At 46.8% G+C, this 22,888-nt stretch overlaps 1 protein-coding gene and 1 long non-coding RNA gene across 6 annotated transcripts in view; one reads left to right on the top strand and one right to left on the bottom strand.

Moving 5' to 3' along the window:
- The window catches only part of LOC125127210 (general transcription factor II-I repeat domain-containing protein 2), a 54,525-nt gene that overhangs the window by 12,237 nt on the left and 19,400 nt on the right, over nt 1-22,888 (top strand). For 3 of the 4 annotated variants that reach the window (XM_047779908.1, XM_047779907.1, XM_047779910.1), the window contains exons 2-9: nt 983-1,086; nt 2,587-2,725; nt 13,656-13,775; nt 15,207-15,390; nt 15,558-15,586; nt 17,614-17,668; nt 18,246-18,289; nt 22,052-22,129. In XM_047779908.1, the coding sequence (XP_047635864.1) occupies nt 988-1,086; nt 2,587-2,725; nt 13,656-13,775; nt 15,207-15,390; nt 15,558-15,586; nt 17,614-17,668; nt 18,246-18,289; nt 22,052-22,129 (748 nt within the window). In that variant the 5' untranslated portion in view covers nt 983-987. The remainder of the gene's footprint in view (nt 1-982; nt 1,087-2,586; nt 2,726-13,655; nt 13,776-15,206; nt 15,391-15,557; nt 15,587-17,613; nt 17,669-18,245; nt 18,290-22,051; nt 22,130-22,888) is intronic. The other variant, XM_047779909.1, reaches the window with a different exon arrangement.
- LOC125127211 (uncharacterized) lies at nt 811-22,533 on the bottom strand. 2 transcript variants are annotated; one of them, XR_007134892.1, is made up of 4 exons: nt 21,285-22,533; nt 19,669-19,864; nt 16,487-16,615; nt 811-1,132 (listed from the first exon to the last, which is right to left on the bottom strand). It is a non-coding gene; the product is annotated as an uncharacterized LOC125127211 (long non-coding RNA). The 2 variants fall into 2 exon arrangements; XR_007134891.1 differs by lacking the exon at nt 811-1,132 and having other exon boundaries at nt 16,043-16,615.

Raw genomic sequence — 22,888 nt, 5'->3', positions numbered from 1 at the left:
AAATTTTTTCAAAGAAACTTTTTCATGCTCACTTGATTTCATGCTTACTTGGTGAAAATTAGAATGAGCTTCCATGCAGGAGAAGTCCTGGGAGAGGAAGGAAGGGTTTTTTTCTCTTCCCATCTGTAGTACACAAACCCTCTTCTCTCCTGGGAGTTCCCTGGTGGCTCATCAGGTTGAGGACCTGTCGTCCCTGCTGTGGCGTGCGTTTGATCCCTGGTCTGGGGAATTTCCACATGCCACAGGCACAGCCAAAAAAAAAAAAAAAAACCAAAAAAACCAACCAAAACACCACCACCAGAAAATACCACTTCTCTCCTTTTCCTGTGTGTGTGGACCAGAAGGTGGTATCAGGCATGGCCATGCAGAAATCTAACAAAACAACACTGGATCAATAAGGGACATTACCATCCCATCCTTTGCATCTGGGAAATAGTTAACAATAGTTAACATGCCTCGCTAGCTTAATATTTGAATTTACTCTATAAGAAGGCAGCATCTAGGTTAAATGGAAAATACACTATGCAAAGTTAGTGTTGCTATATGGAGATCTTAGGCAAATCACTTACTGTCTTTAGTGTCTGTTGTTTTTGTTTTTGTTTTTGTCGTCTTGCCATTTCTTGGGCCGTTCCCGCGGCATATGGAGGTTCCCAGGCTAGGGGTCGAATCGGAGCTGTAGCCACCAGCCTATGCCAGAGCCACAGCAACACGGGATCCGAGCCACGTCTGCGACCTACACCACAGCTCACAGCAGTGCCAGATCCTTAACCCACTGAGCAAGGCCAGGGATCGAACCTGCAACTTCATGGTTCCTAGTCGGATTCGTTAACTACGGCGCCACGACGGGAATTCCAGTGTCTGGTTTCTTCAAAGTTAGAGGATGTTTTGAACCAGGTCCCCTGGGAGGACCTCACAGCTCTAATCATGTGGAGCAGGACACTGAAGTTCCCCCACTCACGTTCTTAATGCTCCTCTCTCCTAGGGATCATGGCCCAAGTCGCAATGTCCACCCTGCCCGTCGAAAACGAGGAGTCCTCGGACAGCAGGATGGTGGTGACGTTCCTCGTGTCTGCGCTGGAGTCCATGGTGAGGTGGCCTCGCAGGTCGATAACAATGTCACGTGGTTGGATCACTGCCAAAATAACAGAAGCGTCACCAGTGCTTTTGACTTCGGCGCCACAACGCTCAACGCCAGTGTTACATGCTATCCGTGTATGCAGAGCCTTTCATATAGAGGATGATGGGCTTGGCAGAGTTAAGAAATCTCTTCTCAGGAAGTTCCTGTTGTGGCCCAGAGGGTTGAGAACCTGACGAATATCCATGCAGATGCAAGTTCGATCCCTGGCCTCAATCAGTGGGTTAAGGATCTGGCACTGCCGTGAGTGTACTGTGGGGTAGGTTGCACACGAGGCTTGGATCCCAAGTTGCTGTGGCTGTGGCGTAGGCCAGCAGCTGTAGCTCCGATTAGACCCCTAGCCTGGGAACTTCCGTATGCCACGGGTGTGGTCTTAAAAAGCAAAATAAATACATAAATAGTTAAAAATAAATAAAAGGATATAATTCAAGGACAGTCAGATGGAAGAGATGCACAGGAAAAGTCTGGAATTTCCATGCCCTCTCCAAGGGTACAGTCTTCCCAAATCTTCACAGGTTCACCAACTCAAGCCCATCCTTTTGGGGTTGTATGGAGGCCTCATTACACAGGCATAAGCCATTGGCCATAGATTCAACCTCCAACCCCTTAGCTTCGTGGCCAGAACAGTGGAAGACAAACAAATATATATATATTTTTAAATATACATTTCTTATTATAAACCACAAACATCACAAGTAGTTAATGAAAATGTTCTTCTCCAGGTTTTATTTTCTTTGTCTTTTTATTTTATTTTTTTTGGCATTTTCCATGGCTGCACCCTTGGCCTATGGAGGTTCCCAGGCTGGGGCTCTAATCAGAGCTGTAGCTGCTGGCCTACACCACAGCCTCAGCAACACGGGATCCCAGCCTCGTCTGCAACCTACACCACAGCTCATGGCAACGCTGGATCCTTAATCCACTGAGCGAGGCCAGGAATCGAACCCGAAACCTCATGGTTCCTAGTCAGATTTTTTCCTCTGCGCCAGGATGGGAACTCCGGTTTTATGATATTAGTGGTATTTGCCTGATATCCATATTTTTTTCAAAGTGAAAGCAAACAATTCACTTGTGCTAAATGGATGGGAATAACGCGTTCAGGATATTGAACTTGTTTGTACACTGCACTTGCTTTTGTGGGCAAAATAAAGTTTTCAATGCTAATGTGGTATTTTTCCCTAAACCTCTTTTCTGCAAGGAATCAAGTGTCTTGTGGCCATTATGCCAAGATATTCCTACAATGTTCATTTCAAATAGCATCTTCTAATAGTATTTTGCACCGTTCAGATATACATTTGTTTTGGTTTTTTTCTTGGGGGTTTTTCTCATTCTAAAGAAATCCTTGCTTTCGTATCAACTTTGTGGATTCTTCCTTAAGACGGACCTCTCAAGCCCCACAAAATCTGGATCTGCCCTCGTAGAGAACATTTCATTCCTTTTTTTCCCCATTTCAGTGTAAAGAGCTGGCCAAGTCCAAAGCAGAGGTGGCCTGCATCGCAATGTATGAGGCAGACGTGTTTGTCGTGGGCACGGAGAAAGGACGTGCTTTTGTGAACGCCAGGACGGATCTGCAGAGGGATTTTGCAAAATACTGTAAGTGCTAAGGATTTTTATCCTTTGTATCACGAATCTTAACATAGTTGCAGGCAAGACTTATGGAATGTTTGCATCTAACACGTCAGAAGCATTATCCTAAAAATGATTCTGACCCATCCCTGTGGACTTAACACCGAGTCCAAGAAACACGGTTAGTGTATGCTGCACCGAGTCCTCAGCAGGGCTCTGGTTCTGTAGAATAAATTGGAAAAATGCACCGAGCAAATTTCTAATTTAATCCCTAAAATAAACCCACAGTGAAAAAAATATTCTTCTCTTATCCCTTCCTAAAGGAAAGGGAAAAACTCCTTCAGGGCCCACTCGTAGTTGTGTGTTTTTGTTTTGTTTTGGTTTTCAGTTAGTAACCATTGTACTCCTTTTTCTTTCTTTAAAAAGCTCTGGCACTTTCAGAGGCTTCAGTGTGCCAACATGAGTTTACAAGGAGCATTAGTGAGCGTATGCAGCCATTGGTGAGGGAAACGAGCCTAGTGTGTTAAAACCTGCACGTTGCAGAGTGATCACTCTACCCCTGTACCCTACACTGCCAGTCTTTAAATGAGCAATTCCCAGAGTTCCCGTCGTGGCTCAGGGGTTAACGAATCTGACTAGGGACGATGAGGTTGTAGATTCGATCCCTGGCCTTGCTCAGTGGGTTAAGGATCTGGTGTTGCCGTGAGCTGTGGTGTAGGTCATAGACACAGCTCAGATCCTACATTGCTGTGGCTGTGGTGTAGGCCAGTGGCTACAGCTCTGATTTGACCCCTAGCTTGGGAACCTCCATACGCCACGGGAGCAGCCTTTGAAATGGCAAAAAGACAATAAATAAATAAACAAATCAATCAATAAATAAGCAATTCTGTATTCCCTGAAACCAACAAAGGGAAAAAAAAAAGTTTATCAGAGGGTATACTGGCATACGTGTGTGTGTATGTGTGTGTGTGTATAGCTTCTCCAAGGGTTGGCAAAGGGGGTACATATATATGTGTGTGTATATATATATGTACACACTCTATATATATATATTCTCTACACGCACACACACACACACACACAACCTCTCTATATGTACACAGCTGACCCTGGAACAACATGGACTTGGAACTGCACAGGTTCATATATGTATGGATTTTTTTTCTTTCTTTTCAGTGCTCCCAATTTTATTTTTATTTAATGCTAAAAGTTAAAGATAAAAAAGATACTGTACACCTGACAAATGACAGGTTGTAGGTAATATTTCCATGGTGTGATTTTACAATGGAATAACGTTGATATCTGAAATTGCACTCACTGCAGTTGACATGAGTTTCATCATATATACAAAAAGGATCCCCTTCAACTAAAAAAAAAAAAAAAAAAGGAAAGATTAAAAGGTGGCACACTTTTTTTTTTAGGGCCACACTGGAGGCATATGGAAGTTCCCAGGCTAGGGGCTGAATCAGAGCTACAGCTGCCGGCCTACACCACAGCCACAGCCACATCAGATCCGAGCCACGTCTGCACGTACACCACAGCTCACGGCAACCCCAGATCTTTAACCCACTGAGCAAGGCCAGGGATCGAACCCACATCCTCATGGATACTAGCTAGAGTCGGTTCCACTGAGCCATGACGGAACTCCAGTGGCACACTTTAAGGTGCTTGGCCAAGGAAAGGTATACAGTAAAAGCTGTAAACCATGTCTACATTCTCCTAACTTTTAATGTGAGGCCACATGAAAGACATACGTCTTTTAAATTCTATAAATTGTTAAAGCAAAAAAGGGCACGCTTCAACACCCGATCCCCTAATATTTTGAGTATTAAAAGCACAGCAGAAATATTAGGATCTGGGAGTTCCCGTCATGGCACAGTGGTTAACGAATCTGACTAGGAACCATGAGGGTGCAGGTTCGATCCCTGGCCTCGCTCAGTGGGTTAAGGATCCGGTGTTGCCATGAGCTGTGGTGTGGGTTGCAGACGTGGCTCAGATCCCGAGTTACTGTGGCTGTGGTGTAGGCCGGCGGCTACAGCTCCAATTCAACCTCTAGCCTGGGAACCTCCATATGCCAAGGGAGCGGCCATAGAAAAGGCAAAAAGACAAAAAAAAAAAGAGAGAGAGAAATATTAGGATCTGAAGTCTGATGCTGCCCCTGTACAGCAAGTAGCTTTCTGACATCTTTATCCAGCTGGGCAGAATCTCTGCAGTATGATCAGGTACAACAAAGGATCCAACCCATGTCCCCGTGCTAACTTTGTAACCTAAGAGAATGCCAGAAAAATAGGCCAGAGCAACACTCTCCAGCTGCAAGTCTTCTGCAAAGGCGACCCAAAGGCCAGGTGGACTCTTATTTAAAAGAGTATCCTCAACACACAGCCCTTTAAAGCAGTTCACATTCTCCTTCTTCAGCACCAGTGCAGAGAAGCCAGAGGCTGTCTTTTCCACAACTGCACAGACTTCTTCAAAACAGCAGGATGGTGGTTGACGAATCTTGTTGGAAAGCCTATCTGCGTTAAGACTGCAACACACTCAGACAGCTGCCACACATTAGCTCAAGTGACTGATCGACTTGTAACATCTATGAAGTCAAATTCCAGCTTACACTACAGTGCCTGGATACACATTTATACAACAGACCATAATAGTTGAATTCTTGGAATTCCCTTTGTGGCTCGGGGTTTAAGGCACCCACCTAGGATCCAGGAGGATGCCAGTTTGACCTCTGGCCTCGCTCAGTGGGTTAAGGATCTGGGGTTGCTGTGAGCTGTGGTGTAGGCTGGCAGCTGTAGCTCCAGTTCGACCCCTAGCCTGGGAACCTCCATCTGCTGCAGGTTTGGCCTTAAAAAATAATAAAAAATTTAAAAAAGAAGATAGATTAAAAAATCAGTTTTTAAATAATATGATGAGTATGTACTTGATGAACAAGAAGTATATTCTCAGTTCATTAATGTCAGGTAATTGGATTTCTTTTTTTTTTTTTTTTTTGTCTTTTTGCTATTTCTTTGGGCCGCTCCCGCGGCATATGGAAGTTCCCAAGCTGGGGGTTGAATTGGAGCTACAGCTGCCGGCCTACGCCACAGCCACAGCCACGCCAGATCTGAGCCACATCAGTGACCTACATGGCAGCTCACAGCAATGCCAGGTCCTCCACTGACTGAGGCCAGGGATTGAACTTGTATCCTCAGGGATACTAGTTGGGTTCTTCACCCGCTGAGCCACAATGGCAACTCCCTGTCTTGTATTTAATACAGCTTCGCCAGCTTTCTTATGATGTGTAGGGCACGTCTTTTCCATTCATTTACTTTCAGCTTTCTGTATCTTTATATTTAAACTTTGTCTCTTGTAAATGTATACAGTTAGGGGAGTTCCTGTCATGCCTTGAGCAGAAACAAATCTGACTGGTATCTATGAGGATGCAGGTTCAATCCCTGGTCTCGCTCAGTGGGTTAAGGATCCGGCGTTGCTGTGAGCTGTGGTGTAGGTTGCAGATGCGGCTTGGATCCTGCGTTGCTGTGGCATAGGCTGGCCGCTGCAGCTCCAATTTGACCCCTAGCCTGGGAACCTCCATATGCTGTGGGTGTGGCCCTAAAAAGACACACACCTACAAAAAATAGTTAGGTCTTTTTTGTAAAAACCAGTCTGATCCTTAACCCACTGAGGGAGGCCAGGGATTGGATCTACATCCTCACAGAGACAACATCGGGTCCTTAACCCACTGAGCCCCAGTGGGAACTCCTAGTGTGTTCTCATTTTCTTCTCGCACTATTACTTGTCTCTCTCTATTCTTTCAGCTCATTGATGATCTCTATGTTAAATTCTTTGTCAGGTGGCTCATAGATCTACATTTCTTTAGGACTGGTGGCTGGAATTTCAGCTCGTTCCTTTGACCCTCAGTCCGGCTGGATGTTCTAGAACCTCTCAAACCTTTTTTTTTTTTTTTTTCTGTCTTTTTGCCATTTCTTGGCAAAAAGCATATGGAGGTTCCCAGGCTAGGGGTCAAATCGGAGCTGTAGCTACCCGGCCTACACCACAGCCACAGCAATGCGGGATTTGACCCACGTCTGCGACACCACAGCTCACAGCAACACCGGGTCGTTAACCCACTGAGCAAGACCAGGGATCAAACCCGCAACTTCATGGTTCCTAGTCGGATTCGTTAACCACTGAGCCACGATGGGAACTTCAAGTACCTCTCAAACCTTTTTGAACCTCTTTCTCCCCCTAGTGTCTGCCCGCAGAATTGCAGCTCTGAGTTAAGTAAGAGAAATCTGTTCCTCCAGCAACCCCTAGAAAGCCAGAATGTTGGCCACACAGTCCACTCTTTTGTTTCCATTCCAAAGGAGAAGCCCCCGTCTGGGGGTCCCTCCCAGCTGCTCTGCACTAAACCATGTGGAGGGAGAAGCACGACTAAGCCCACCAAACACTGGGAATCTTCCTAGCCCCGTGTTGGCATCCCTTCTTGGTTTTCCCATGATTTGGTTGCCATAGCTTCTCAACTGGTTTCTGAAGTTCTCTCAAGAGGTGCTCTGGTCCTTCCATTCATTTGCTGTATTTGTGGGGGCAGGACGGGCCCGTTGCTTCTTAGTCTGTCATCTTGCCAACATCACTGTCCTTGCTTTTGTTCTTCAAGAATATTAAAAAAAAAAAAAATTTTATTGGCGTTCCCATTGTAGTGCAGCGGAAAAGAATCCGACTAGGAACCATGAGGTTGCAGGCTCGATCCCTGGCCCGGCTCAGCGGGTTAAGGATCTGGCACTGCCAGGAGCTGTGGTGTAGGTCGCAGACGCGGCTCGGATCGGGCGTTGCTGTGGCTGTGGGGTAGGCTGGAGCTGTAGCTCCGATTTGACCCCTAGCCTGGGAACCTCCATACGCCTTGAGTGTGGCCCTAAAAAGAAAAAAATATATATATATTGAAGTATAGTTGACTTACAAAGTTGTATTAGTTTTAAGTGTACAGCAAAGTGATTCAGTTATATGTACATATATATATACTTTTTCAGATTTTTTTCCATTACAGGTTGTTACAAGATATTGAATATAGTTCCCTGTGCCATACAGTAGGTCTTTGTTTTATCATGAAGAATAGTTTTACTCGATACGGCAAATAAATAGCTTGAGGAATTCCTGTTGTGGCTCAGTGGTAATGAACTTGACTAGTATCCATGAAGACACTGGTTTGATCCCTGGCCTCATTCAGTTGGTGAGGGATCCGGTGTTGCCATGAGCTGTAGTGTAGGTTGCAGATAAGGCTCAGATCCCGAGTTGCCGGGGCGTACGTCCGCAGCTGCAGCTCTGACTCAACCCCTGGCCTGGGAACTTCCATATGCCGTGGGTTCGGCCTTAAAAAGCAAAAAAGAAAAGAAAGGAGGAAAGAAAATAGCTTAAGAGGCTTTTTTTCCTTCCAGTTCTTTAAAAGTTTCGTTCCATTGTCTTCTGGCTGCCACTATTTTAGATACAAAGTCAGGTTAAAATTCTTTTTTTGGGGGGGGGTCTTTTTAGGGCCACACCCGAGGCCCTAAAAGACCCCCCCCAGGCTAGGGGTCCATTGGAGCTGTCGCTGCCAACCTATGCCAGAGCCAAAGCCACGCCAGATCCAAGCTGCATCTGCGACCCACACCACAGTTCATGGCAACGCCAGATCCTTAACCCACTGAGCAAGGCCAGGGATTGAACCCACAACCTCATGGTTCCTAGTTGGATTCGTTTCCGCTGCACCACGATGGGAACTCCCCAGGATTCTTCATTTTGTGCCTCTGAAAGTCATGTATCTTTCTCTAGCTCCGTCTAACCTTTGATTTTCATCCGTGTGTTCATGAAGAGCCTATTTGCAGCCTTGTTTTCACCCTGCGTGGCTGTGGAGCTTACTGAACCTGCAGGCCGACGTCTTCATCAGCACTGGCCGTCGTCTCTTCAAATGTCTAGTCTGATCCCTTCACTCCTTCATTTACACAGAGAAGAAAACATGCTGGGGTCTGACAGGCCAGGAAGACTCTGTCCCCTTTTTCCACCTTTGCTTTTTTGTATTCAAGCTTCAGATCGCCCGTGTTAAGGCCGTCTGGTGAGATTTTCAGTCCTAATCATTTTCCATTTCTAAAATTCCATTTTCTTCTTTCTTCCTTTTTTGGTGAGCGTTTTCATTTCTCTGTTGGAATGCCCCTTATATTCCCTCGCTGGGTTCTCCGCCCCATAAAGTCTTTCATCTATTTATAGCCGTTAAGTCTGGTCATTTCAACATCTGGGTTATTTACGGTTCTGCTGCTTTTTTTTTTTTTTTTTCGTCTTTTTAGGGCTGTGCCTCTGGCATAGGGAAGTTCCCAGGCGAGGGGTCCAACTGGAGCTGCAGCTGCCAGCCTACACCACAGCCACAGCCACACGGGATCCTTAACCCACTGAATGAGGCCAGGGATCGAACCCGAGTCCTCATGGATACTAGTCAGGTTCATTGCCACTGAGCCATGATGGGAACTCCTGGGGTTCTGCTTCTACAGATTCTCTCTCTCTCTCCCTCAGTCGTGCATCACAGGTTCCTGCTTCTTCACCTTTCTCATTTTTGACTGTATACTGGGAATGATAATGTAAAAATCTGCTACATAAAGCTGCCTTTTGTTCTGCCAGCAGTCAGATTAATGGCAGGTCGCTGGTCCCCACGTGGACGGGTCTGTTTGGTGCCGCCCTTTGCCCCTTCGCCTCACAAGGAGTTTAACAAGCTTCCTGAACTTGGCGGAACGTGGATCCTAAACCCTGTCTTTCTGGCACCACACAGCTCTTTGGATCTCCGCTCAGCACCTGAGCCTCCAAATGTTGCTTTCCCTAATGCCTCACCCTGACGTTGCGCAATTTAGGGGCCGGACAAGAATCTGAGGGAAGTTTCTGTGATGACACTGGGTCTCCCACCTCTGGGACTCACTCCTTTTCCAGGATTTGCCCTCCATGTCCAGCCCCAGCGGCCATCCTGACACGGGGCATGGGTTTCCTTGTTCGGCTTAGACTGTGGCTTTTGGGTTAAGCCCTATTTCTCCCCAAGTCCCACAGGAAATGAGGCGCTCCCACGGGGGAAAAACCGGGTTGGTGTGATGCTCCCGCCCTGTGTGTGCTTCCTTTCTTTCAAGGATGACGGTCTGTCTTGTTTTTTGCCTCCAATGCTTTCAAGCGGGGGATCTCATTAACATTTTGTCCAGAGCTTCTCATTGGGACTGGCACATGCATTCCACATTGGAATACGACATGTGGCTCTTGAATATGTGATGGGTTATATCTTTTGTTGGTTCATTTGTTTTTTATTTTTATTTTTTTGGCCACACCCACGGCATGTGAAAGTTCCTGGGCCAGGGATCGAACTTGTGCCACAGCAGTGACAAGGCCAGATCCTTTAACCGTGAGCCCAGCAGGGAACTCTTTTTTTTTTTTTTTTCCCCCTTGAATGGAATTTTTTTCTTTTTTCTTTTTAAAGCATCGTGTTAGTTTCAAGTGTACAGTGCAGTGATTCAGATATATATATATATATATATATCAGATATATAGATATAATGATTCAGATCCACATAGATAGGTGGATAGAGACAGGTAGATATTCTTTTTTAGATTATTTTCCATTATATGTTATTACCAGATACTGAGTATAGCTTCCTGTGCTATACAGCGGGTCCTTGCTGTTTACCTGTTTTATACATGCAGTACGTATATGTTAATCCCGAACTCCTAATTTAACTCTCTCCACCCCCGTGGGGGTTGTTTCTTTGGACGTTGTCTCGGAAGTAAGGAAAAATGACCGTAAACGTGCATCAAAACCCCATTTATCTTCCGTCTGAACTTAGAAACCAGCTCCCTGTGGAATAAGTGTTTATGCATGAATTGAATCTGCAGAACAGCCGGAATTTAGAATCAACCGAAGTGTTACAGGTGCTTTTACCCGTCAAACAAGACGGAGTGAGCCAGGGACGGGCTAGCTTTTTCTGGAACAGCAGATAGTAATTCCGTTAGTCTCTGTGAGTCATGACAGCCCCGCAGAGCCCCTCAGCTTGCTTGTGTAGGGTGAAACCAGCAACAGGCAGCACACATATCACGTGTACGTGAGACAGAGAAAGACAGACACCCTATGCTATCACTTATATGTGGAGTTTACACTATGACACCAGTGAACTTAGCTATAAAACAGAAACCGACTCACGGACAGAGAGAACAGCCCTGAGGTTGCCAGGGGGTGGCGGGAGGTGGAAGAGGGCTGGATTGAGAGTCTGGGATTAGTCGATGCAAACGGTTACCTAGAGAGAAGGAATACAGAAGCGGGTCCTCCTGTAGAGCACGGGGAGCTATAGTCCTAAGGGAGACACGTATGAAAAGGGATTGTATCTGTGCATCATGCAGCTACTTTCCTGTAGAGCAGAGATTAACACAGTATTATGAATCATCTATAGTTCAATCAAATAAATTGTCTAAAAGAAAGAAAGAGGCCGCACATCAGTGAATGTACCTGGGCCGTAAAATGTTATTTAGGCCGCTGAAATTTGAATTTAGTGTTATTGTCCCAGGTCAGTAGCATTCTGAACTTAGTTAACCATTGCCAAATTGAAAACACCATTCTTTGCTCCCAGACCATACAGAGACAGGCCGTGGGCAGGACGTGGCATAAACCTCCCGGGTTTACTCACCCCTGGAGTAGGCCTGCAGGTAATATGACCCATACCCTCCGTCTAGTCCCCTCTCACTTTACCTGTGCGCCGCAATTGTGTGAACGACTAAACACACGTAGGTTTTCACCTGCTTCCTCGTTTTAGCCAAATCGGTTCTGTTCCGTTTTGTTTTGTTTGGCCTTTTAGGGCCACATGCACAGCATATGGCAGGTCCCAGGCGAGGGGTCGAGTCAGAGCTACAGCTGCAGGTCTCTGCCACAGCCACAGTCACAGCCGCATAGGGACCAAGCCGCATGACTGAGGCCGGGGGGTGGATCCCGCATCCTCATGACTATGAGTCAGATTTGTTTCTGCTGCGCCACAGTGATGACAACAGATTGGTTCTGAAATGTAAACAGGCATAGGGATTGCTTGGCACAACTGTTTACACGAGGCTGTATGTTCTGTACGTCCTGGATGTCTGAGCATTTTCAGGTGGCATTTTGTCTGTCCACGATATTCGCCTTCCCTTTGACCTGAGAACGTAACCCCATCATATGAGCCTCTCTGGCCCAAGAAGCTGCTTTAACCATTTTCAAGTTCTGGCCTGTCCTCCGAGTCCACCCTTCCCTGTGCTGCCTTGTGATGCTGGAGCGGGGCCCCGTGAACAGTGCTTCCTCGGCACCTGGCACAGGGCCCACCTTGGAGGCTCAGGAGGTCCCTGGAGGAAGAAGGCGCTTCCCTTGCCATTTCCAGTAGGTTCTCACTTGCTTGCACCTGCAGCACGGGGTGACCAACAGCAGCTGGGGCTCTCAGGGGTCACCCCCGGCACACACAACGTCCAGTCAGCTGCCCCGGCCAGCTTCCCAGCCTCTCACAGAAGTCCCGGAATGTTCCAGAAGAATCTGGAGAATCTCAGGAGTACACAGGCAGTCTCGCAGGGAGTCAGTTCCCCCAGTGCCTGAGAAGGGGGCCTTCCAGAAAGTTCTGCTGGCCTCACCCCACAGGTGGTTTCCAGACGTCTATCCCCACCCCAGGGACCAGCTTCCTTGCAACAGCTAGGGGTTGAAACACAGCCACAACAACTCGGGATCCAAGCCACATCTGCGACCTACACCCCAGCTCACGGCAACGCTGGATCCTTAGCCTACTGAGCGGGGCCGGGGATGGAACCCGAGTCTTCATGGATACTAGTCGGATCCATTTCTGCTGCACCACCACGGGAACTCCACGACAGCTCATCTTGCCGGCAGTTTCCTCTGGCACCTCCAGAGGGCGGGTCCCTGGTGGCCAGCCCCAGCTTGCGGCACCCCTGCATTTCCTGCCTGCTCCCCAGAGGCGGGGTGGGGTGGGGTGGGTGCCTCCCAGAATTAGTTCCTCCCTCAGCCCTCGCAGTACCTGCTGCTCCTCTGCCTGTTACTCGTGTAGTCTTTACCCCTTAGCGGTTCATCCCTGTTACTAATCCCGCTGTCAAACTTTCCATGTTCAAATCAATGTGTGGTGTCTATCTCCTGACTGACCCTGATTAAAACAATCCTTCAGGAGTTCCCGTCGTGGCGCAGTGGTTAACGAATCCGACTAGGAACCATGAGGTTGCGGGTTCGGTCCCTGCCCTTGCTCAGTGGGTTAACGATCCGGCGTTGCCGTGAGCTGTGGTGTAGGTTGCAGACGCGGCTCGGATCCCGCGTTGCTGTGGCTCTGGCGTAGGCCGGTGGCTACAGCTCCGATTCAACCTCTAGCCTGGGAACCTCCATATGCTGTGGGAGCTGCCCAAGAAATGGCAAAAAGACAAAAAAAAAATCATTAAAAAAATAAAACAATCCTTCAAAACTCTGGGAGTAGTAGCAGCTGACTGGGGGCTGGTCTTGGACTTGAACTTGGGCAAGGGTCTTCCTACACAGTGATGGTCACTTGCAGACTGGGCAGCAAATAATTTCCTGGTATCGTTTCCTTTGAACTACTGCTATTTCCTTGGCTGTTGAGTTATTGTTTATCAACAGGTTCATTTCAGAGGTGAGCACCAAGTTATTTTATCCTGTTCATCATGAATACGCTGTTGGTTTTTGTTGGCTTTGGCCTCGCCCTCGGCATGCAGAAGTTCCTGGGCCAGGGTTCAAAGCTGTGACAACGCTGGATCCTTAACCTGCTGTGCCACCAGGGAACTCCCAATACTCTGCTGTGTTGTTTTTTTTTTTTTTTAATTAAAAAATCTTGTTTTACGTCTATTCTCCCCCCCCCCCACCCCGCCGCCTTTTCCCTTCCTGTACCAGAAGCATGGACATTAAAGACACATACAGTACAGCTACTTGGATGCTGACTTTACACTGCTCACTCGTTGACAGGTGTTGCCGAAGGGCTGCCGGAGGTGAAACCCCCTCATCCTGTCAACGGGATGCAGATCGACTCAGGGGAAACGGAAATACTCAGAAAAGCCGTGGAGGACTATTTCTGCTTTTGTTATGGTAAAGCTCACTTTAGAGATTCATTCTCTGAACAGTCCACCCTGGAAGTGGGGGGGGGGACGCAGTATTAGAGATCATTTTATCAGCATGACTGTCTAGACCGGCTCTGACATTGGAAAAATCCACATTCGCAGCAAGCGGAGAGCCAGTTCAGGACCAGATCACGTCTTAGGGAAAACACCTTGGTCTCTTCCCATCCATCAAAACCTCCAGATTCATCGGCCTTCAGTCTTTGCGGAGCCCCCTCCCCACAACTAAGCAGTTATTAAAGACATTTGTGGTTGGTTCACTCACTAGCCTCATCCTCACTGGTCCCCCTACCTACCCACATCTTTTCACAGGCATGGAGCAGGGATTTAAACAAAAAAAAAAACAAAACAAAAAAACCTACTCAGTGCTTGGAAAAGGTAGATAGTAAGAAACTCCGCAGGTGTTGGACTAGTGAGATGAACACTTAGCATCTTGGGGCCTTGACCATCATTCCTGGACAGGTGTGCCCACCTGTCACCTGTGGGTCCCTGTAAGAGATGGATTTGGGGGACCCCCAGCAGAAAGAATCTTAGGGTGTCAGGCTCTGCCTCCCTATGGGAAATGGGGCTTCCGCACCTCGGGGCTGACCAGCCAGTGCAGAGACTGACACAGCCCCGGTGGTGACATGAGGCCACCTGGGCACCACTTTCTACACACAAGTTGGCCTGATCTGTACAGTGTGACACAGGGACAGTTAAGTAACCCTGAGTAACCGCAGGGTGCTCCCTGCAGCCCTGGGTGCATGAAGGCAAGTACCCCACATTGTGCAACCTCTGAGAATGGAGAAAAGGACCTACTATTTCCTTTCCTCTTTTTGGAAATGGATTTTTTGGTTAATTTACTTTTTGAAATACAGTTGACTTACGGTGTTATATTAGTTTCAGGTCCACAACATGGTGGTTCAGTTTTTTTGTTTGTCCGTTTTTTGCTTTTTAGGGCCACACCCGCAGCATATGGAAGTTCCCAGGCTAAGGGCTGAATCAGAGCTGCAGCTGCTGCCCCACGCCACAGCCACAGCAACGCCAGATCCGAGCTGCATCTGTGACCTACACCACAGCTCATGGCAACGCCAGGTCCTTAACCCACTGAGCGAGGCCAGGAATTGAACCTGCATCCTCATGGATACCTGTCAGATTCTTTTTAACTCCCTGGTGCAGTATTTTTATAGATTGCAGAACCTATTATTTTATCTTATGGGAAGACTTAAAAACAGTTTCTACTTTTTCTTTTGGCCCTTTGGTTGGGAATTTTATTAACCTGAGCTATAAAGGAATAGGACACTTTAAGCTGGTAAAATACCTTCAGAGCCAAATGTCACCACTTGTGTTTATGACCCTGAATGAAACTGACCCGCAGGGTTTTATGCTCGGACCGTTTAAGATGCTCCACCTCTTCTTCCAGGTAAAGCCCTGGGGACGACGGCGATGGTGCCTGTTCCGTATGAGAAGCTGCTGACGGACCAGGCAGCCGTGGTGGTGCAGGGGCTCCCAGAAGGGGTCCCCTTTCAACACCCTGAGAACTACGACCTTGCAACCCTGAAGTGGATTTTGGAGAACAAAGCGGGGATTTCGTTCACCATCAATAGGTGACAGGCTGCCTCCCTGCCTAACAGTTGGTTCATTTGGAGATAAACTGACAGCCTAACTTCAGTTAGTTAATTCAGTCCCGTTACATTTAGAAGTTGGTTATTCAGATGTTTAAACTGTCCGTCTTGTGTGTTCCTACTGGGTAACAGTACTGGTTTTCTTGCAGGCCTTTCCTAGGTCCAGTGAATCCACCAGGTAAGTGATAGTTTCTTTATTTTTATTTTCATTTCTTGCATTTTAGGGCTGCACCAGCGGCATACGGAAATTCCTGGGCTAGGGGGCGAATTGGAGCTGCAGCTGCCGGCCTACAGCACAGCCACAGCAACAGTGGTACCAAGCCGCATCTGCAACCTACACCATAGCTCACGGCCACGTCAGATCCATAACCCGCTGAGCAAGGCCAGGGGTTGAACCCAGGTCCTCATGGATGCTAGTTGGACTCATTTCCACTGAGCCACAAGGGAAACTCCCAGTGACAACTTCTCATATTCGGTGACTGCCCTTTGCTGCTCAACCAAGCCTGCTTTTCTTTTTCTTTTTTTTAATTACTCAATGAATTTTATGACATTTATACTTGTACAACAATCGCCACAACCCAATTTTATAGCATTTCCATCCCAAACCCCCAGTGCATCTCCCCACCCCCCAACCTCTCTCCTTTGGAAACCGTAAGTTTTTCAAAGTCTGTGAGTCCGTATCTGCTCTGCATAGAAGTTCATTATGTCCCTTTTTAAGATTTCACATGCAAGTGACAGCATTTGATGTTGGTGTCTCACTGCCTGACTAACTTCACTTAGCATGATAATTTCTAGGTCCATCCATGTTACTGCAATGCCGTTCTTTCTTTCCTCTTAATGGCTGAGTAATATTCCATTGTGTATATGTACCACATCCTCTTTATCTGCTCCTCTTAATTACAGTGTAAGTCTGGCACATTCTGAAGCTTGTTTGTGCTTTGCCTTTCCTGCTTGAGAAGGTCATCTCTCTGACATTTCTGGCAGGGGGCAGTGGTGACGTTTGCGGAGATGCCACCCTCCTCCCACCTTCCGTGCAGACCATCCTCTGTGTCCAGCCCGTGGGGGGCAGGAGACCTACCTTGCACAGGAGTGTGAGGACGCTGGGCTGCCTTCCTGGTCTTTAACCACCAGCCGTGGGCCGGGCGCTGTTGGGCTCAAGAGTGGGTCTGGGCTGTGTGACCGTTCCTGTGCGTCTGAGCCACATGGTCTGGGAAAAGGAAGGAAAGAGACCATTCAGAGACCTGGGGGTGACCCAAGGTGCCCTCAGGATGGTGGAGGAAACCCCTGAGAGTCCCTGGGAAGAGGGTAGAATTGTATGGTGAAAAGAGCTTCCTGGAGGAAACGGCCCCCAAGAAAAGCAGGGTCTCAACACTCAGCTCCCCCAGGAAGCTCACGCCTGTGGTCAGGCAGAAAGCTATGTGCAGGGTGTTTGAGACCAGGTTTGGGAACCCAGGAGCCCTCATAATCTCCTTAACATATAATGATGAAGGAGCTAAAAAAAAAAAAAAAAAGTAATTTTACCGGGAGCATTTAGAGATCCACCTATGCCCCCTTCTTATTCTCCCAGATTATTATTCTGGAACATGGTTGGACATCTTGGGCCATAGCTGTTCCCCAGAGACCAGGTCTAAAGAGGGTGCAGGGCTGAGCCTATGCAGGTGCAGAAACCAAGTGGCCGGGGGTCTTGCCAACCACGAGGCCCACCTAGGGGTACAGAGGGTGATGAGACACGCTTCTGTCTCTGGAGCAGCTGTGAGCTCCTGGAGTCCCCTGGCTCATGTTAACGGAGGGAATGGAGGATCAGGGGTGGCAGGTGACCAGGTGACTGTTGTCCCAGGTGGCTTGTACTGCCGGCTGCTGTTATCATTACTCTACAAGGATACCTTGTTGTGTGAGAGGCCCTGTTCTAAGCACTTTGCATGTATCAGTCATTCCCCACCCAACAACCGCTTTCAGACAAGGAGACTGAGGCCTGCGGAGGCTTCGGAGCTGGAGGTCACTCGGGCCCAGTCTGATTCTTGGCCCCCCATCCTGCCCACACAGAGGGCCCAGGCCGGGGCCTGCTTTGCGTCAGCCTCTCCTCCAGGGCTGGTCCATGATGACCTAGAGACCGGAGTTCTGTTCCGTGTTTGCTTCCCCTTTGAGCGGTGTCAGTGCTTCAAGGTGCAGACAGGCGCTAATGTGTGTTTTTTAATTCTTGCATAGGGGGACCAGGGGTGGTGACAGATGCTGTGAGATCTGTGACATCACCAAGTGAAAGGTAAGGGATAGATACCAAAAATAAGCCCACATCTGACTGCAAAGTGTTCATTTTCAAACTATGGAATGTCTTCTGTATATTGTTACATATTCTTTTTTTTTTGGGGGGGGGGTCCAGTTTTTTAGGGCCACACCTGCAGCATATGGAAGTTCCCAGGCTAGGGGTTGAATTGGAGCTGCAGCCACTGGCCTACGCCACAACCACAGCAATGAGGGATCTGAGCCACATCCTCAACCTATGCCACAGCTTGCGGCAACACTGGATCCTTAACCCACTGAGCAAAGCCAAGGATTGAACCTGCATCCTCATGGAGACTAGTCAGGTTCTTAACCACTGAGTCACAACAGGAACTCCTGTTGCATAGTCTTTCTTTGAAAGGATGTTTGGGATTATGAGACCATTCCATTGACACCTTTAATTTTGTAGCAGGTTATTAACAGAGTTCAAGTTGAGGTAGCTGTGCATTCAGTGTGGTGGGAGTGGAGCTATGACGACATGAAGGTCTGGGGAGTGGTCCCGATGCCTGTGGGTGGTCCTCACCCTGCTGGTCTTGACCAGCCTTCCCTTCTCCTTTCAGTTGTGTCCCCGTCAACGTGAAGACAGAACCCATGGAAGATTCCGGTATGTACACTGATACTTGTAGAATCAAGTGTTTTAACCACTTTCTTTTGTTCTTCTTAAAAATAGCACTTTCAATAAACTAGGAATAGAAGGGAACTTTCTCAACTTGATTAAAAAAAAAATCTACAAAAAACTTACAGCTAACGTCATATTTAATGGTGAGAAACTAGAATCTTTCCACTAAGATCAGGAATAAAGCAAAGATGTCCCCTCTCATCATTCCCTTCCAACATCATACAGAAAGTCCTAGCTAATGTAATAAGACAAGAAAAGGAAACAAGTATAGGAATGGAGAATGAGCAAATAAAACTCTTTGTTCACAGATGACACTTTCCATGCCGGAAACCTCCCCCCTCCAAAAAAAATGGAGACTAGGGCATTAATTAGCCTCAACTGGGGCCTTATTTGCAGAATAATCATGTTTTACTCAAATATCCAGAAAAAAGAGCCTTCTAATTCAGTAAACACTAGGTACCAAGATGTTATTTAGATATAATTAATATTTTCTACAAATGTATATAAATTAGAAATGAGTAAAAATTCTTGAATATACATTTAGAATTATGATTAATTTACAAATAGTTTTCCTTTTTTGGACATATTTTACTGCCTTTTGCACTCTCTCATGTCTTTTTTTTTTTTTTGTCTTTTTGCCATTTCGTGGGCCACTCCCGTGGCATGTGGAGGTTCCCAGGCTAGGGGTCGAATCAGAGCTGTAGCTGCCAGCCTATGCCAGAGCCAGAGCAATGCAGGATCCAAGCTGCGTCTGCGACCTACACCACAGCTCACGGCAACGCCAGATCCTTAACCCACTGAGCAAGGGCAGGGACCGAACCCGCAACCTCATGGTTCCTAGTCGGATTTGTTAACCACTGTGCCACCATGGGAACTCCTGCACTCTCTCATTTCTAAATGTTCTATAATCAACATGCACTTCTATGACAATCCATATTGGAAAGAAAATCCCTCTTTGATGAATGAGAGTAACTGATACCCTTCCCTGCCCCTCCTCACTCCTATATTAAGAAGAGAGAGAAATGGCATTAGCTAGAGGGAAAAGGTTAAAGATAGAAAAAAACTTATTAAAACTCAAATGTTTAGTCAGGGGATGGGAAAATACTGAAAGCATTAAAATTGGAATGGTTAGAAAACCTAAAATAAACAGGTACATAAGACTAAAACTAAAACTCAAACCTAAAAAAAAAAAAAAAAAAAGTGAATCCAAACTGGCTATACGAAGATGAACTAAGAAATTACTAATGATGAGAAAAAAGTGAAACAGTTCAAAATACAAAGTTAAAATTAAATCTAAGGTAATCCAAAAGAAAAAACAATTCAGTATTAAGAAGAAAAGATCAAAAGGCAAAGAGAGACTTTACCTCCAGTGAAACGGAGGTGAGAGCAGCATCGTTGCTGAAGGTGTCAGGTGTGGTCTATACTCAGCTGCCTCCCAGGTCCCTGGATCAGGAATGGACCAGTCTCAGAGCCTGACTCCTCCTGGGTCAAATCCCCCGGGTCTCTCCTGGCCACATGTCAACAGGTGCTTGGTAGAAGCTCCACCTTAAATGTCACAGTCTGAAAAAACATGAGTCCATTGTAGTTATTCTAGGTAAAACCAACACAAGTCGATGGAAAGGAGCCGAATATTTCACCTGTGGCATCTTCGTCATCCCACTTAGACACAATGTGTTTCATACGCTTGCCCCTTTAATCAGAGCCTTGGATGTGTTTCCAAGCTCAGATACATTTTGCCGGGTCTCCGTGGGTCCCAGACAATTTCAAACCCCCAAGCCACAGCCTCCTCTCAGACACTGGGAGAACATATGGGGTGGGAGCCAGGGGCTGTCCCTTCTCCCCAGGGGCCTGTTCTCGGATCCGCAGCCTCACCGCCTCCCTCTGCTTCCTTGCCAGCTGTTGGGTGGATGGGTGTCTCCCAGGTGCCTTAAGATAGGCCTCTTTTGTTGAGACCTCTCTTTGGAGATGTGGTTTCCTTTCAACAAGAATACACTCCCTAAGAAGTGACTTTCCACTGTGGGTTTCCTAGGAATTGCTTCCAGCTGCCCGCAGGCTTCTGAAAGCTGACCATCCATCCGCCTTACTGCCTGTGATGCCTGTACCGCCCTTTCCACACAGAGCGAGTGTTGAAATGGTTTCGACTTTTGAATCCCCCCGCCCCCCTCTTATTTTGAGAAAATAAGCACTTCATTAGCATTTCAAAGACGTTCTGTATTCTGCACCGTCAAATCAGCTTCCAATTGCCAACATCTCAGAGTGTTTCTTTGACAGCCCAGCTGTCACTTGTTTATCAAGTGTTTGTTGGTAGAGTCATTAGTGCCTAATCGACTTGGGACTCATGCTTTAAAGTTTTACCATAAATTACAAAAGTTATACGCATTTGAAATTTTTTAAAGTCAGAGGAATAGTAAGTACAACTCCTTTTTGCTTTCACGCTCCCCTCTCAAAACTCCATCTCTTTACACCTCAAATTTCACCATTTTAAGGCAAACCGCTCTTGCGAAAATTTCTTCAGATCACTTACAAACACATAAATAGCTTTTTTTTTGAAATGCTTAAGTAGAGTGCCATGGATGAACTCTCCTTTAATCTTTCCATCAGACCTTCTGTGCCACTTTGGAAGAATGTCCTCAACTTCCTCTCCCATATCACTGAAAAGGCCACTGGCTGTGTCCACTCTGTGCCTCCGTTTTTCTAACAAGTTTTTCTTTTTGATAATCGCATCCTTTAATATCCAAACTCACTTAATATCCAAATATGCTAACAGAACTATTAAAATTTTTAGAAGATGCCCCCCTCCCCAAACTTATCAATTAAGGCTGAACAGTGAAATCCCAGCCTGGGTCACACTTTTTGTTGTTGCTGCTATTAACATTCATGGGTCAATGACATGGATGCTTCACTCTCAGTTATCTACCGCTGTGTAAAAAAAAGCACCCCCAAACTTAGTGGCTTCAAACACTGATTTAGTCTTTCTTACCGTTCTGTGTGTTGGCCAGGCCTTCCTTCTGGCCCGGACTGGCTTCGCTCCTGGGGCTTAGGCCTCGGCTGGGAAAGGCGGGCTCCTTTCTCCTTGTGGTCTCAGATCTCCAGGAGGCTCGCTCAGGCTCGTTCTCTGGGCCACTCTGCCCCCAGAACAGCAGGCCCGGGTGCACGAGCAAGGCTCAAGCCTCTGTTTGGACCCCATTGGTCCAAGCAAGTCACATGGCCAGGCGCAGCTTTAAAAGCTGGAGATTTCCACTTCCAGAAACTTGGAGTGGGGAAGTCACATTGCAAACAGGTGTATATGCTGGGATGGGAGACATTTGTGGCTAAGCTTTACCGTCTACCGCACCTTTCCCTGATAAAGCCCTTGGGTTTTACTAAGGCAGTGGTTTTAAATCCATTCTGTTGTCGTAGGTGAATGAAGACCATCTGTGACAAAAAGAATAGTTACAATATTTCATGCAAATGCATGCCCATATTTAGCCACCCTGCAAGGGAAAATGTCCCCCAACTGGAAACTAGCCCTCTTTCTTCTCATCTTCTGTTCCTCCCTCCCTTCATCCCTCTCTCCTTCTTTCCTCTTTTGTGGATTCTATATTTTATACGGATAAACCATTTGTTCATAGTGCATGAGTTCCTTTGCTGATTGCCATGTTGCTGTGTTAATCCAAACAGAACCTGGAAAAAATATTAGCCAGTCACCTCTCTCTGTTGGTGGGTTTAGCCTAACATGTAATTTTATAATTTCCATTGCATTCAAAGGCATTTCACTGAAAGCAGCAGCTGTGTCAGTCAAGAAAGAATCAGAAGATCCTAATTACTATCAGTATAATATGCAAGGTAATCCCATCTTATAATCTTCTTCTTCCTCTTCCCAAAGTCATCTGTGATGGAAAATTTTAATTAGCACCCATCTTTAAAAGCAGGAAAAGATGAATACAAATCCATGTACACTGACCTAGGATCTAGCCTAGTGTGCTTAGGGTAAACAATTTGACAGTCCCCAAATAGATGGTATTTAGCCTAAATCCATATGACCCTAGGCAAACATGAACATTTCAGACTGCATTTGATTTGAGTTTGTCTATGAAATATTCCGTGTGTTCTAAAATAGTCTCTCCTTAATCCTCTTCTGTCCAGTTTGTCCCCTGAGATGTTGAAAAAACATTAACAGTTTAAAAAGAAGTGGAGATAAGTGCTTGTTCTCTTTTTTTTTGCTTTTTTAGAGCCGCACCCAGGGCATAAGGAAGTTCACAGGCTAGGGGTAGAATCAGAGCTACAGCCACTGGCCTACACCACAGCCATACCACATCTGAGCTGTGTCTGCGACCTATACCACATCTCACGGCCACACCGGATCCCCCACCCACTGGCCGAGGCCAGAGATGGAACCCGTAACCTGATGGTTCCTAGTCAGGTTCTTTTTTGATGCACCACGACGGGAACTCCCTGACGGCCTGTTTTTAGTAGCAGTTGCTTCATTGACAGAGTTCAAGTTCAACTGGGAGCAGGAGACAATTGTTAGCAAATATACACACTTTGCACCGTGGCCCAGGTGGGGTGGTCGTGCAGTTAGGTGGCTTGGTCCTGTACCCAAAC

The sequence above is a fragment of the Phacochoerus africanus genome, chromosome 5, assembly GCF_016906955.1.
Source record: "Phacochoerus africanus isolate WHEZ1 chromosome 5, ROS_Pafr_v1, whole genome shotgun sequence".
Classification (NCBI taxonomy): domain Eukaryota; kingdom Metazoa; phylum Chordata; class Mammalia; order Artiodactyla; family Suidae; genus Phacochoerus; species Phacochoerus africanus.
Note: the sequence above shows the minus strand (reverse complement) of the source record. Positions and strands in the feature narration are given on the sequence as shown.